The sequence below is a fragment of the Aotus nancymaae genome, unplaced genomic scaffold (assembly GCF_030222135.1).
Source record: "Aotus nancymaae isolate 86718 unplaced genomic scaffold, 86718_ANA_hifiasm-v0.15.2.pri h1tg000089l, whole genome shotgun sequence".
Taxonomy (NCBI): Eukaryota; Metazoa; Chordata; class Mammalia; order Primates; family Aotidae; genus Aotus; species Aotus nancymaae.
This window is the reverse complement of record NW_026988504.1, coordinates 7,181,170-7,193,565: the sequence shown is the minus strand read 5'-3', so window position 1 is coordinate 7,193,565 and position 12,396 is coordinate 7,181,170. Positions and strand designations below refer to the sequence as shown.

At 57.8% G+C, this 12,396-nt stretch overlaps 1 protein-coding gene across 3 annotated transcripts in view; it reads right to left on the bottom strand.

Moving 5' to 3' along the window:
* FBF1 (Fas binding factor 1) overlaps positions 1 to 12,396 on the bottom strand; it is a 29,305-nt gene that overhangs the window by 3,106 nt on the left and 13,803 nt on the right. For all 3 annotated transcript variants that reach the window (XM_064369635.1, XM_064369634.1, XM_064369636.1), the window contains 15 exons: positions 10,428 to 10,883; positions 8,441 to 8,542; positions 7,998 to 8,086; positions 7,770 to 7,828; positions 6,808 to 6,963; positions 6,533 to 6,633; positions 6,193 to 6,399; positions 4,681 to 4,788; positions 4,450 to 4,589; positions 4,254 to 4,372; positions 1,580 to 1,702; positions 1,310 to 1,495; positions 685 to 861; positions 476 to 613; positions 265 to 382 (listed from right to left, as the gene is read on the bottom strand). In XM_064369635.1, coding sequence (XP_064225705.1) covers positions 265 to 382; positions 476 to 613; positions 685 to 861; positions 1,310 to 1,495; positions 1,580 to 1,702; positions 4,254 to 4,372; positions 4,450 to 4,589; positions 4,681 to 4,788; positions 6,193 to 6,399; positions 6,533 to 6,633; positions 6,808 to 6,963; positions 7,770 to 7,828; positions 7,998 to 8,086; positions 8,441 to 8,542; positions 10,428 to 10,883 — 2,279 coding nt within the window. The remainder of the gene's footprint in view (positions 1 to 264; positions 383 to 475; positions 614 to 684; positions 862 to 1,309; positions 1,496 to 1,579; positions 1,703 to 4,253; positions 4,373 to 4,449; positions 4,590 to 4,680; positions 4,789 to 6,192; positions 6,400 to 6,532; positions 6,634 to 6,807; positions 6,964 to 7,769; positions 7,829 to 7,997; positions 8,087 to 8,440; positions 8,543 to 10,427; positions 10,884 to 12,396) is intronic.

Here is a 12,396-nt window from a genome sequence, read left to right as displayed (position 1 = left end):
CACCTCGCCCAGTCTGACAATGACTTTTTTTATTTCCTTTCTTTACCGAGTGCAGAGTCACGAAAAGGTGACATTTTTAATACTGTCCCTCTCTCTATTTCTATTTACCTAAAATTAACACACATTATTTGTGTAAAAAAGAAATAATAAGACAACTGTAAAACCCAGCTGGCCGCCTTAACTGGAGCGGCTAGAGGGGGGCCTGCCCACTCCTAGCCCCTGCCCAGTCCTGAGCCCCCGGCCCTTCCTTCTGGAGCCACTCACCACTCTGGCTGGAGGCTGCGGGGCCCTGGGCCCTGGGGAGCAGCCCCACGAGGTTGGAGGGCAGGTCCTGTCGTGCACGGTCCAGCTGCAGCCTCTGCTGGGCCAGACTCAGATGCTCCTGTCCCCGTTGCCCCGGAAAGAAGGCCTCAGCTGTGATGTGGGAGGCTGGGGGTACTGGGGGCCGGGGTGCCATTCACTCGGGGAGCCTTGCCTGGTGCACGTGCTGCTCCTGCTTCCGTAGCCGCTCCTGCTGTTGCTGCACCGCCTGCAGCCGGGCCTGCTGCTCTGCCTGCACCTGCCGGGCCTCGAGCAATGCCCGTTCCCCCTCCTCGTACTTCTCGGAGGCCACCTGCAGGGACGCCACCCGGGTCAGGGCTGCCTGGGCTGGGCCGTGCCCGTGCCCGTGTGCCCAAGCAGCACCTTGCTCATGCTCTCCACCTCCTCGGCGCGGAGCTTAACACGCAGGGCGGTGGCGTTGAGCCTCTCCTTCTCCAGCCGCAGCTCCTGCCGCTCCTGCTCCAGGGCTGCTCTCTCGGCCGCCAGCTGCTTCTCCTCCGCCCGGAGCTCGCTGGCCCTGATCTTCAGCTCGGCCTGCTCCTGGGGATGGCAGAGGCCCTGCTGCATTCTCCTCCAGGTATTGCACTGCGCTCTGTGCAGGACTCTCGGGTCCCCTCTGCCCACCCTGCCCCTAGGAGGGGGTGGTGGAGCCAGGGGCTTCCAGGGAGGGCCAGAGAAGCCTGGGGCCAAGCCAGGGTGCTGCCCTCACCAGCCATGTGACTGCGGCAGGCTCAACTCTGAAGTTCGGGTTCCTCGTTTCTAAATGATCAGTCATGGGAATATGAGGATCAAATGAGAAAATGTGCATAAGGCACTTGGGACAATACAAGGAAGCTGTGGGCATGAGGATGTGATTATTGTTTGAATCCCTGTGTTCTTGTGACATTAGTGCTATGCTCTCTTTTCCTAAGACTGGACTCGGGTGTGTCCAGAGGGAGGGGCAGAGGCTACTCCGGCCCTCCGCTGTGCCGGAGGCTCTGGGCCTTACCTTGGCCAGGCTGATGAGGGTGCCCTCCCGCTGGGTGTCCACCTGCAGCGCCCGCTCGGCCTCACGCTCCGCCCGCTCCTTACTCAGCTTTTGCTGTGCAGAGAACTCCGCCCACTCAGCCGCCAGGCGCCGCCGCTCCTCCCCGCACTTGAGCAGGACAGACTTCTGCTCCTCCAGCAAGGCGCTCTGGGATGTGGGGGCGAGGGCATGGGATGAGTGTCCCTGGGCATAACGGCAGGGTTAGGGGCTGAGGGCAGAGGCGTGACTCACCTTGGCCCGTTCCAGCTCCGCCCTCTCCATGGCCATCTGCTGGGCTGTGACCTTCCTTTGCTCCTCTAGGGCGCGCTGCATGGACTCTGCCTTGGACTGCTCGGCAGTCACCCGCCAGCGTTCCTGTAGTGCCCGAGTAAGACTAAGACCGTGAGTCTTGCCCTGAGGATCAGGCCTGGCCACAAACCCACCAGTGTCTCCCACACTATGCCATTGACTCGTCCTTCCCAAAGAGGCACAAAATGAGGGGTGCCTGGGAGGCACCGCCAGGGCCCAGCCCACACGATTCTGCCCAAGAGGAGGACCCAGCAGGCGCCAGCCCAACCCTCAGGTCTCCAGCTGCACCAAGGCTAGCAGCTTGGGAGGCCCGGGGCAACATCCCTGCCACTGAATCACCAGCTCCGTCCTGCCTGTCTTCACCCATCAGCCAAGCAGGCTAAGCACAGGGCAGTCTAGTGCCGTGCTGCGGGCCCAGCCACACAGCATGAGGCGAGAGCTTCCCTGTGCCTGATCCCAGGCAGGTGCTTAACACGGTTACCAAATGAAGAGGCGGATCAAAATGGCTCACCACATAAAAGCATCTCTATCTACGTTGATACGGCCACAGGGTAGATATCAGGTCACTACTGGACATTTCTGACTAGTGGGATATTTTCATTTTCTTCTTTAAAAACTTTTTTTTTGGCCAGGTGCAGTGGCTCAGGCCTGTAATCCCAGTACTTTGGGACGCTGAGACGGGCGGATCACCCGAGGTCAGAAGTTCGAGACCAGCCTGGCCAACATGGTGAAACCCGTCTCTCCTAAAAATACAAAAATTAGCTCCATGTGGTGGCGGGTGCCTGTAATCCCAGCAGCTCAGGAGGCTCAGGCAGGAGAATCCCTTGAACACAGGAGGCAAACGTTGCAGTAAGCCAAGATCACACCACTGCACTGCAGCCTGGGTGAAAGAGTGAGACTTGGTCTCAAAAAAAAAAAAATTTTTGTTTTGGCTAGGCATGGTGGCTCATGCCTGTAATCCCTGCATTTTGGGAGGCCAAGGTGGGGTGGGCAGATTGTCAGAGCTCAGGAGTTTGAGATCAGCCTGGGCAACATGGCAAACCCCCACTTCTACAAAAAATACGAAAAATTAGCCAGGTCTAGTGCCACACACCTGTGATCAGCTATATGGAGGCTGAGGGAAGACTGCTTGAGCCCAGGAGTGAGTTCAAGTTGCAGTGAGCCAAGATCTTGCCACTGCACTCCAGCCTGAGTGACAGTGAGAGCCCATCTCTAAAAAAATTTTTTTGGCCAGGCATGGTGGCTCCCACCTATACTCTCAAAATGTTGGAAGGCCTAGGTGGGTGGATTGCTTGAGCTCAGGAGTTCAAGGCCAGCCTGGGCAACTGGCGAGACCCCCATCTCAACACAAAATACACCATTAGCTGGGTGTGGTAGTGTGCGCCTGCAGTCGAGCTGGAAGCTGAGGCAGGAGGATGGCTTGAGCTGAGGAGGTCAGGCTGCAGTGAGCTATGACCATACCACTGCACTCCAGCCTGGAAAACAGAGCAAGACCCTGTCTCTAAAAACAAAGAAAGTGCTTCGTAAAACCTTAAAGGATGACAGCTACTAGCTGGGAACAAGAAGATAGGTGGGAGGGCAAGGAAGGCTTCATGGAGGTGGTAGCATCGAAAGATTCATTACCATTGAATTCAGCCTGGAAAGATTTCCACAGGTAAGGACAGAGAGATGTGAGCAAAGGCAGGGATTGCAGGTGAGCACCACCACATACAGCTAATTACAACAAAATTTTATTTATTTATTTATTTTTGAGACAGAGTCTTGCTCTGTCACCCAGGCTGGAGTGCAGTGGTGCTATTTCCACTCACTGCAACCTCTGCCTCCTGGGTTCAAGCGGTTCTCCTCCCTCAGCTTCCCTAGTAGCTGGGATTATAGGCATATGCCACCATGCCTGGTTAGTTTTTGTGTTTTTATTAGAGACCATGTTAGCCAGGCTGACCTTGAACTCCTGACCTCAAGTGATCTGTCAGCCTTGGCCTCCCAAAGTGCTGGAATTACAGGTATGAGCCAATACACCTGGCGTAAAATTTTTTTTAGAGATGGGATCTCACTATGTTGCTTAGGCTGGTCTCAAATTCTTGGACTTAAGTGATCCTCCTGCCTTAGCTCCCCAAGTAGCCGGGATTACAGGCATAGGCCACCGTGCCTGGCTGAGGTCATTATTATTTAATTAAAGCGTGTGCTTATATATGAAAGGTATTTAGGGAGTTCAAATGTCTGTTAGAGCTGAAGAGGCTAGGATGACATTTAACAGGCAAGAGCATCTGTCACAATGTCACAGGGCTTGGGTAAGGGGACAGCTCCGAGTGCAGTTGATGGTTGCGGGGTTAGACTGTGGAGGGCGGCCAGGGTGGCTGAGGGGCTTGTGGTGGTGAGGAGCAGGCAGGATGTGGTGGGGGCCTGGCCAGGTGGCCCCTGTGTGCTCAGGTGGGCAGTGCTGAGGGCCTGGCCAGGGCAGGGAGATGTAGAGGCAGGAAGTAGCGGGGGGGATGCCCACAGGAGAGTCAAACCTCGGTGCTGACCTCCTGAGGAGGTGAGGTCAGGAGAGTGTCGCCACACCTGCGGGTGCCCTGGAGGACAGGCCCCATGGCAGGAGGGCCAGGAGGACGGGCCTCACCTGCTCCAGCAGCCGGCTCTGCTCACTCAGCCGTGCCTCCATCTTCCCGATGACCTCCTGCTGCCGGCTCCGCTCCTCCTCCATGTCCCGCTGCTGCTGGCCCAGCCGTTCCTGCAGTGCTGGGGGCAACCCACAGGGTGCTGGCAACTGCTCCCCTTCCCACCAGGGGTCTGGGGGTCTGAGAGGGAGGGCGTACCCCGCAGCTGCTCGTCCCGCTGCCGGATTCCCAGCTCCCGCTCCTGGGAGGTGGTGAGGTGCGAGGCCTCCACGCGGGAGGACAGCTCCTGCAGGCTGCTGGAGAACTTCTCCATCTGGTGGATGATGCTATTCAGGGACCTGGAAGGAGGCTGGGTCACCACCTCCTGAAAGTCTCGGGACCCCCCCAGCCCCCACCCTCAGGCGGGCACGGTTGGGGCAGCACACATACCGTGTGTGGGAGGTGGCGCTGGTGGCCGCATCGACCTCTCGGTCTTTCAGCAGCTTCAGCCGCTGTAGCTGCTCCTCGTGGTCTCTGCGCATCTCCAGGATGGACGCCCTGAGGGGAGGCGGGAGGGGAGGGCCCACAGCCACTCTGAGCAGGACCACCCAGACACGGTAACTCCTTGTGGAAAGGCGTGCCTCGAAGCAGCCCTTGCTCCAAGGCCTCTCTTCCTCTGGGCACTGCCTCAGTTTCCCTAGCTCCTCTGTCTTATCTGTCATGGTGCCTCAAATGCTATATGCATTAAGATGGAGATTCCTCCGGTTATTCAGCAAAGAGCACTTTACATAGAGCAAGGAAAAGCCATGTGTGAACTTCTTTTGAGTCTGGCCAACCTGAGCAGTCTTTCTTTCTTTTCTTTTTTTATTTTTGTAGACATGAGATCTTGCTATGTTGCCCAGGCTGGTCTTGAACTCCTAGCCTCAAGCAATCCTCCTGCTTTGGCCTCCCAAAGTATTTTTTTGTTTGTTTTTAAAATTTTTTGAGAGACAGGATTTTGTTCAGTGGTCCAGGCTGGAGTGCAGTGGCATGATCATAGCTCACTGCAGCCTGACCTCTTGGGCCCAAGGTATCCTCCACCTCAACCTCCCAAGTCATCATCATGCCCAGCTAATTTAAAAACTGTTTTTAGAGACAAGGTCTCGTTGTGTTGCCCAGGCTGGTCTCAAACTCCTGGCCTCAAGTGATCCTCCCACTTTGGCCTCCCAAAGTGCTGAGATTACAGGTGTGAGCCACTGTGCCTGGCCCTAAGCAGTCTTAAAAGGCTGGTTCTGAGCCAGGCACGGTGGCGGCTCATACCTGTAAACCCAGTACTTTGGGAGGCCAAGGTGGGCAGATCATGAGCTCAGGAGTTCAAGACCAGCCTGGCCAACATGGTGAAACTCCATCTCCACTAAAAATACAAAAATTAGCCAGGCGTGGTGGTAGGCGCCTGTAATCCCAGCTACTTTGGAGGCTGAGGCAGGAGAATTGCTTGAACCCAGGAGGCGTAGTTTGCCGAGATCGTGCTACTGCGCTCCAGTCTGGGCGACAGAGCGAGGCCTCTGACTCCCTTAGGTAACTTCTTAGTTTTCTTCTCTTCTAGAAAGGCAACCCTATCAACACGGCAGGCACAACAGTGCAAGCCTTTCCCGGGCAGACCTCGTCTCTAGCCTCTACTGCCTGAGCTGGTGAGTGGATTACCCTGTGCTTAGTTAGGCCCTGGGGGGCTTGCTGCTGCCATGCCATGCGCGGACAGCCTGCGGATACCCCATCCTGCCTCTGTAAGAGCAGGTGGCACTCCACCTATGCGTGAGATGGGTCAGTGTGCACAGCCCTCAGTCCTCACTCACTGGGCTGGGAGGGAAGGGCTCAAATCCCAGTCCAAGGGCTGCTGAGCCACAGCTGAGGGTCTTGTGAGGATGGCTCCCTTCTGGCCAGTCCTTGCAAACCCACCCCCAGCTGCCTGTCCCTGGGCCTCACCGCTGCAGCTCCCGGAGTCGCTCCATTTCCTGGTCCTTTTCCTGTGCTGCGGCCGCCAAGCGCCGCTGGTGCTGGGCGGTGAGCTCAGCACGGGCCTGCTCGGCTTCCTGGCAGTGTGACAGATACCGAGCTGACAGCTCCTCGTTCTCTCTCCGGAGACGCTCCTCCCGTTGCTGGTATGATATTTCTAGCATCTTGATGCGGCTTCTGCCAACAGAACACCCAGCCATGGCATGAGGAAGGCAGAGGGCTGCCACGTAAAGGCCTCTTCGAGCACACTGGGGTGGCCTTTGGGGTCAGCGTGAGAGCCAAGGCAGAGCCGGGGCCGGCGCCGGGGTACCTGTGTGCACCCTCGATGAGCTCCAGGTCTGCCTGGTGCTGCTGCTGCAGACTCCCCAGCAGCAGCTCACGCTGGGCCCGTTCCAGCTCCAGCTTCCGCACCTAGGAGACGGCAGGAGGGCCAGCGATCAGGGAGGGGAGGTGGCTGTGCTCTACGCTGCCCTGTGCCAACAGCCCCTCCTTCCTCCTGGGGACGCTTCCAGCCACTCTCAGTCTCTCAGTGACCCCTCCTGTTGCGACTTTTCCCCCAGCACCAGCGGCCCTACTGGCACTCACCTGGGCCTCCAGCTCTGCCAGCCGGGCCTGGCTCTGCAGCAGCTCGGCCTGGAGCTCGGCGGTGCCGCTCTGAAGCTTCACCTGTGCTGCCAGGAGCTGCTTCTGGTATTCTGTGCCTGGCAGCCGGCTCAGGGCCAGGGACTCTGGGAGCAGGGGCTGTAGGAGAGGACGAGAGGTGTTCTTGGTTAGGGAGGGGACGGACCCAGCTGGGATCAGCTACCTCCTGGCCCTCTGCTCACTGGACCTCCCTGCTTCTGATCTGTGGCTGCAGACAGGGCCAAGGCCTTGGAGAGTCACAGTCACTGCAGCTGAGCAGTCCCCAGTGTACTTCCCCTTGCAGGTCCGGTCAGAAGCATGCGTCTCCCTCCACCCCTTGGAACAGCTTCCTCCCCAGCATGGTCTCCGGCTTCCCAGACAAATGGCTGAGCCCCAGCTGAGTCTCCACTGACAAAAGCTGACGCTGGCTTTTCCTGTTAGCCCTGAAGCCCACATGTTAACACTAATCTGGTTCCCACAAGCTGCCCCCTACCCACCATCTCCCAGGGACACACTTCTGGGGGCCACACCTCCCATGCTCAGGTGTCAGAGGTGACTGCCACACATAGAAACAGAGGCAGAGGTGTGGCAGGAGAATGGCAGGGGTGGAGGCTTTCTAGACGGAACAGGACCCTGCAGCCCTGCTTTCTGACGGCAGCATTCCCAGCTCCCCGGCCTGGCTACCTCCTCGAATTCCCATTGATGTAGGGAAATTAACACCCAACTCTGCCTGGGAGCAGTGAGGTTAGAAGTTCAGGCAAGTGCTGGTGAGGGTTGCCAGGGGAGGTGGCCGACGCCACATTTGGTATGTCTGACATATTTTTCCTGGCAGGTCATCAGGTCGAAGTGCTGGTGTTGCCTCCGTGCATGGAGAATTGCTCCCTGAGCCCTGACCTTGACCTACACCTGTCCGCCCACACCCCTACCTGGATGGGCAGAGAAGGCTCTGTGGGCTCCTGGGTGCTCGGGAAACACATGGCAGGCTCTGAAACATCAGCAGCAGAGAAATGAGCAGGGTGGCCCAGGGCTGTGGGCCTGCAAGTGTCCAGGAGGGGCTGGTGTCACTCATGTCCCAGGGACCCAAAAGGAAGCTCAAAGCACCTCTTCCTCGCCCAGGTTAAACTCCCAAATAAAGCAGAAAACAAAAAACCAACCCGTGGCCGAGATGTCTCCAGGGGCTGCTCCCTGCTTTGGGGAGCCTGTAGGGAGTGCCGAGGCGGCATGTTTCCGAGTCACAGGGGACCTGAGGGCACAGGGATGGGGCAAGGTGAGTAGCCTCTGTGTGGGACATGGGGACAGGGCAAGGAGGGCAGCCTCTGTGTGGGACATGGGGACTGGGGTTTGGCACCAGGAGTAAAGGAAAACTTCGGGTTCCACTGACAGCCGACTAAGGAAGGAGTCTCAGTTGTGCTGGTGGTAGGCAGAGGACAGAGTCCCCTGTACTTCAGAAAGCTCTTCCACCAGCGTGCCTGGTGCAGGGGTTGAACACCACAGTTAATTGTATTGGGTCCCCACACCATTGTCTGCTGTCCCTCTCTAAGGACGGAGTGCTGCCCATGGCGCTCTCACTCCCGCTCAGCCTGCAGCCCGGGCCTACCCCGAGATGCCAGGCCTGGCACATGGTCTTTCTCTGGCGGTTGTTCCAGAGCTCCCTCCAGCAGCTGCTTGCTCAAGTCCTGGCGTGCTGGTGAGAGGTTGGCTGAGAAAAGACAGCATTTAAGGTGAAGGTGACAGAAGGCCCAGGACAGGCTGGATGAGGACGGGGCCCAGGACAGGCTGGATGAGGACGGGGCCCAGGACAGGCTGGATGAGGACGGGGCCCAGGAGAGGCTGGATGAGGACGGGGCCCAGGACAGGCTGGATGAGGACGGGGCCCAGGACAGGCTGGATGAGGACGGGGCCCAGGACAGGCTGGATGAGGACGGGGCCCAGGACAGGCTGGATGAGGACGGGGCCCAGGACAGGCTGGATGAGGACGGGGCCCAGGACAGGCTGGATGAGGACGGGGCCCAGGACAGGCTGGATGAGGACGGGGCCCAGGACAGGCTGGATGAGGACGGGGCCCAGGACAGGCTGGATGAGGACGGGGCCCAGGACAGGCTGGATGAGGACGGGGCCCAGGACAGGCTGGATGAGGACGGGGCCCAGGACAGGCTGGATGAGGACGGGGCCCAGGACAGGCTGGATGAGGACGGGGCCCAGGACAGGCTGGATGAGGACGGGGCCCAGGACAGGCTGGATGAGGACGGGGCCCAGGTCAGGCTGGATGAGGACGGGGCCCAGGACAGGCTGGATGAGGACGGGGCCCAGGACAGGCTGGATGAGGACGGGGCCCAGGACAGGCTGGATGAGGACGGGGCCCAGGTCAGGCTGGATGAGGACGGGGCCCAGGACAGGCTGGATGAGGACGGGGCCCAGGACAGGCTGGATGAGGACGGGGCCCAGGACAGGCTGGATGAGGACGGGGCCCAGGTCAGGCTGGATGAGGACGGGGCCCAGGACAGGCTGGATGAGGACGGGGCCCAGGTCAGGCTGGATGAGGACGGGGCCCAGGACAGGCTGGATGAGGACGGGGCCCAGGACAGGCTGGATGAGGACGGGGCCCAGGACAGGCTTCACACATGAAGCTCATGGCTACCCTTCCTCCTGCTCCCACCATCCCGTCTTGTGGTGTTCTCCTCCCAAGTCTGAGCTCCTGGGATCTGTGGGCATCTCTTCCCTTCGAGTACCCTCTTCCTGCCTCAGCATCCCTGTTCTAGCCCATTTAACTTGGCTCAGCTCTAGAGTAAGGCTCTGCTCAGTCTCCCAAGTCTGGCTGGCTCCCTTTCCTGTTATTTCTATCTCTTTCTCGGCTCACGGGTCAGTGAAGAGACAGGCTCTCTTCTGTTTTGGCCTCAGCTTTCCCCTCAGCCTCAGGTGAAAGTCAAAAGTACCCTCCTGACATCAACCCCAGGACTGGGTGATGTCCCTGGGCTGTCACAAATTGCCCAGTTCACTTCTCTGGGCTCGGGCCACATCGCTGCTCACGATTTCCCCCAACCTGCTGGCCCTTGTGCCTTCCTGCCCTCAGATGTCGCTCACTATCCTGTCCCACGGCTCGCCCTTCTGTGGCTTCTCCAGGAGGTGGCTCTGGGCCACTGTGTCTCTAACACTCTCAAAGAGCACGGGGACATCTCAGCTAACACACGCCATATTCACTTCAGTGGAGCTGGCAGAAGCACCAGCTGTTTGGACGCTGAGGCTGCCAGCCTGAGGGTGCTGTGGCAGGGCACTGCTCAGAGGCAGGACAGTGGTGTGTTTGCCACCTCAGGTATCCTCTGTTCTGCCCCATCAAGTTAGCACCTGTCCCCATGGCTATCAGGGCACAAATGTCAACAGCTCCCCAGTCCTGTTGGGTCTGTCCCTGGGACAAGCCAGGGAGCCAGAGGCTCTCTCTGCAGTGCTCAAAAGGCAGAGTAGCAAAGCCAAGAAACGGCCTCTGTGCCCACAGCGCAGTGCCTTGTTCCCAACTGAAGCCGCGACAGGTGAGGGGGCAAAGGGGCCCCTCAAGTCCCCCTACAAGCCATAGCAGCCCAAGCCCGTACCTGCCAGAAGGGGGATGGCCCACTGTCCCTGCAAAACTCAGGCCCTCAGAGGCCCCAGCACATTGCTCTCTGGCCAGGCCTTGGGACTTCTTCCGAGACAGGGCATGGCTCAGCCAGTCTTCTTCCTCCTTCTCAGAGGCTCGTAGCTTGGAAGGCTGGCTGGCTTTGGCAGGGGACCCTGCACCTTTGGTTGGTGGCTTTGCCTTGGAGGGGGGCAGCCCAGCTGGTGCAGAGTGCTGGCTCTCAGGAAGAGGCACTGAGGGCGTGGCAAGTGCTGAGCTTTCCTGACAGGCCTCTCTGGTGGGTGAGGCAGGGAGCAGGTCCAAGTCATCGTCCTTGAGGCCCAACCAGTCAGCTCCTCCCTTCCTGGGCTGGATGGGGCTGGAAGTGGCTGGAGGGCTCTGTCTGGAGCCTGGTTCTCCCTTGGGGTCTGGGCCACTGTCTGCTAAGAACCTACTTCAAGACAGAAAGGAGAGTGTCAGGCAGGGGAAGCAGCCAGTCCCAGTGGCCCCCTAGCAGCCTGTGGCTGGGCATCATGATGCCCAGGGACCCTGCACAGTCAGCTGAGGCCCAGTGAGCAGTGGCTCCTAGACTGGCTTAGGTGGCAGACCATGTGCTGTCTATATAACACCAAGAGGTATAGAGACCTTGACTTCCATCACATGAACCAGGGACAGTTCTACCCACAGAGAACGGGATCAAATGACAGCCGCGGGCATACAGGTCTAAAGAAAAATCAGGCTGGGTGTGGTGGCTCATGCCTGTAACCCTAGCTCTTTGGGAGGCCAAAGTGGGCAGACTGCTTAAGGCCAGGAGTTTGAGACTAGCTTGGCCAACATGGTAAAACCCCATCTCTACTAAAAACACAAAAAAATTAGCCAGGCGTGGTGGCGGGCATCTGTAACCCCAGGTGTTGGGGAGGCTGAAGCACGAGAATTGCTTGAACCTGGGAGGCGGAAGTTGCGGGAAACTGAGATCACGCCACTGCACTCCAACCTGGGCGACAGAGTGAGACTGTCTAAAACAAATAAAAGGCTGGGCACAGTGGCTCATGCCTGTAATCCCAGCACTTTGGGAGGCTGAGGCGGGCGGATCACAAGGTCAGGAGATTGAGACCAGTCTGGCCAACATGGTGAAACCTCATCTCTACTAAAAATACAAAAATTAGCTGGGCATGGTGGTGGGCGCCTGTAATCCCAGGTACTTAGGAGGCTAAGGCAGGAGAATTGCTCGAACCCAGGAGGCAGAGGTTGCAGTGAGCTGAGATCGTGCCACTACACTCCAGCCTGGTGACAGAGAGAGACTCCGTCTCAAAAAAATAAAATAAAAAATAAGTCGAATCAAGTGGTTACCAGGCTTTCTACCAACAGCCACTCTGTTACGTCATTTGTTCGGCCGTGGCCTTCATCTGTCACTGACCAGTGGCAGCAGGTTCCCAGGGTTAAGGAGGTACTGGGTGTGGGAAGAAATACTGATGTACATAGAGCTCTTCAGATAGAAAGAGGCTGAGGAAGCCACCCTGGCATAATGGTAACAACTGCTGAGCCTCGGAAAGGATGAGAAGGGAGCACCTGGTGCTGTTTTTACAACTTCTGAAGTTTTTTTTTTTTTTTTGAGACAGAGTCTCCCTCTGTTGCCCAGGCTAGGGTGTAGTGGCATGATCTCAGCTCACCACAACTCCCTCAGCCTCCTGAGTAGCTGGGATTACAGGCGCCCACCACCCTGCCTGGCTAATTTTTGTATTTTTAGTAGAGACAGGGTTTCGCCATGTTGGCCAGGCTGGTCTCGAACTCCTGACCTCATGATTCACCCGCCTCCCAAACTGCTGGGATTACAGGCATGAGCCACTGCACCAAGTCAATTATTGAAGTTTGAAATTACTTCAAAATACAAAGTTTAAAATATATACTTGGAAAAAAACTCCAAACTCAGAAAATCCTATCATTGATTTAATTTTTTTGTTGTAAAC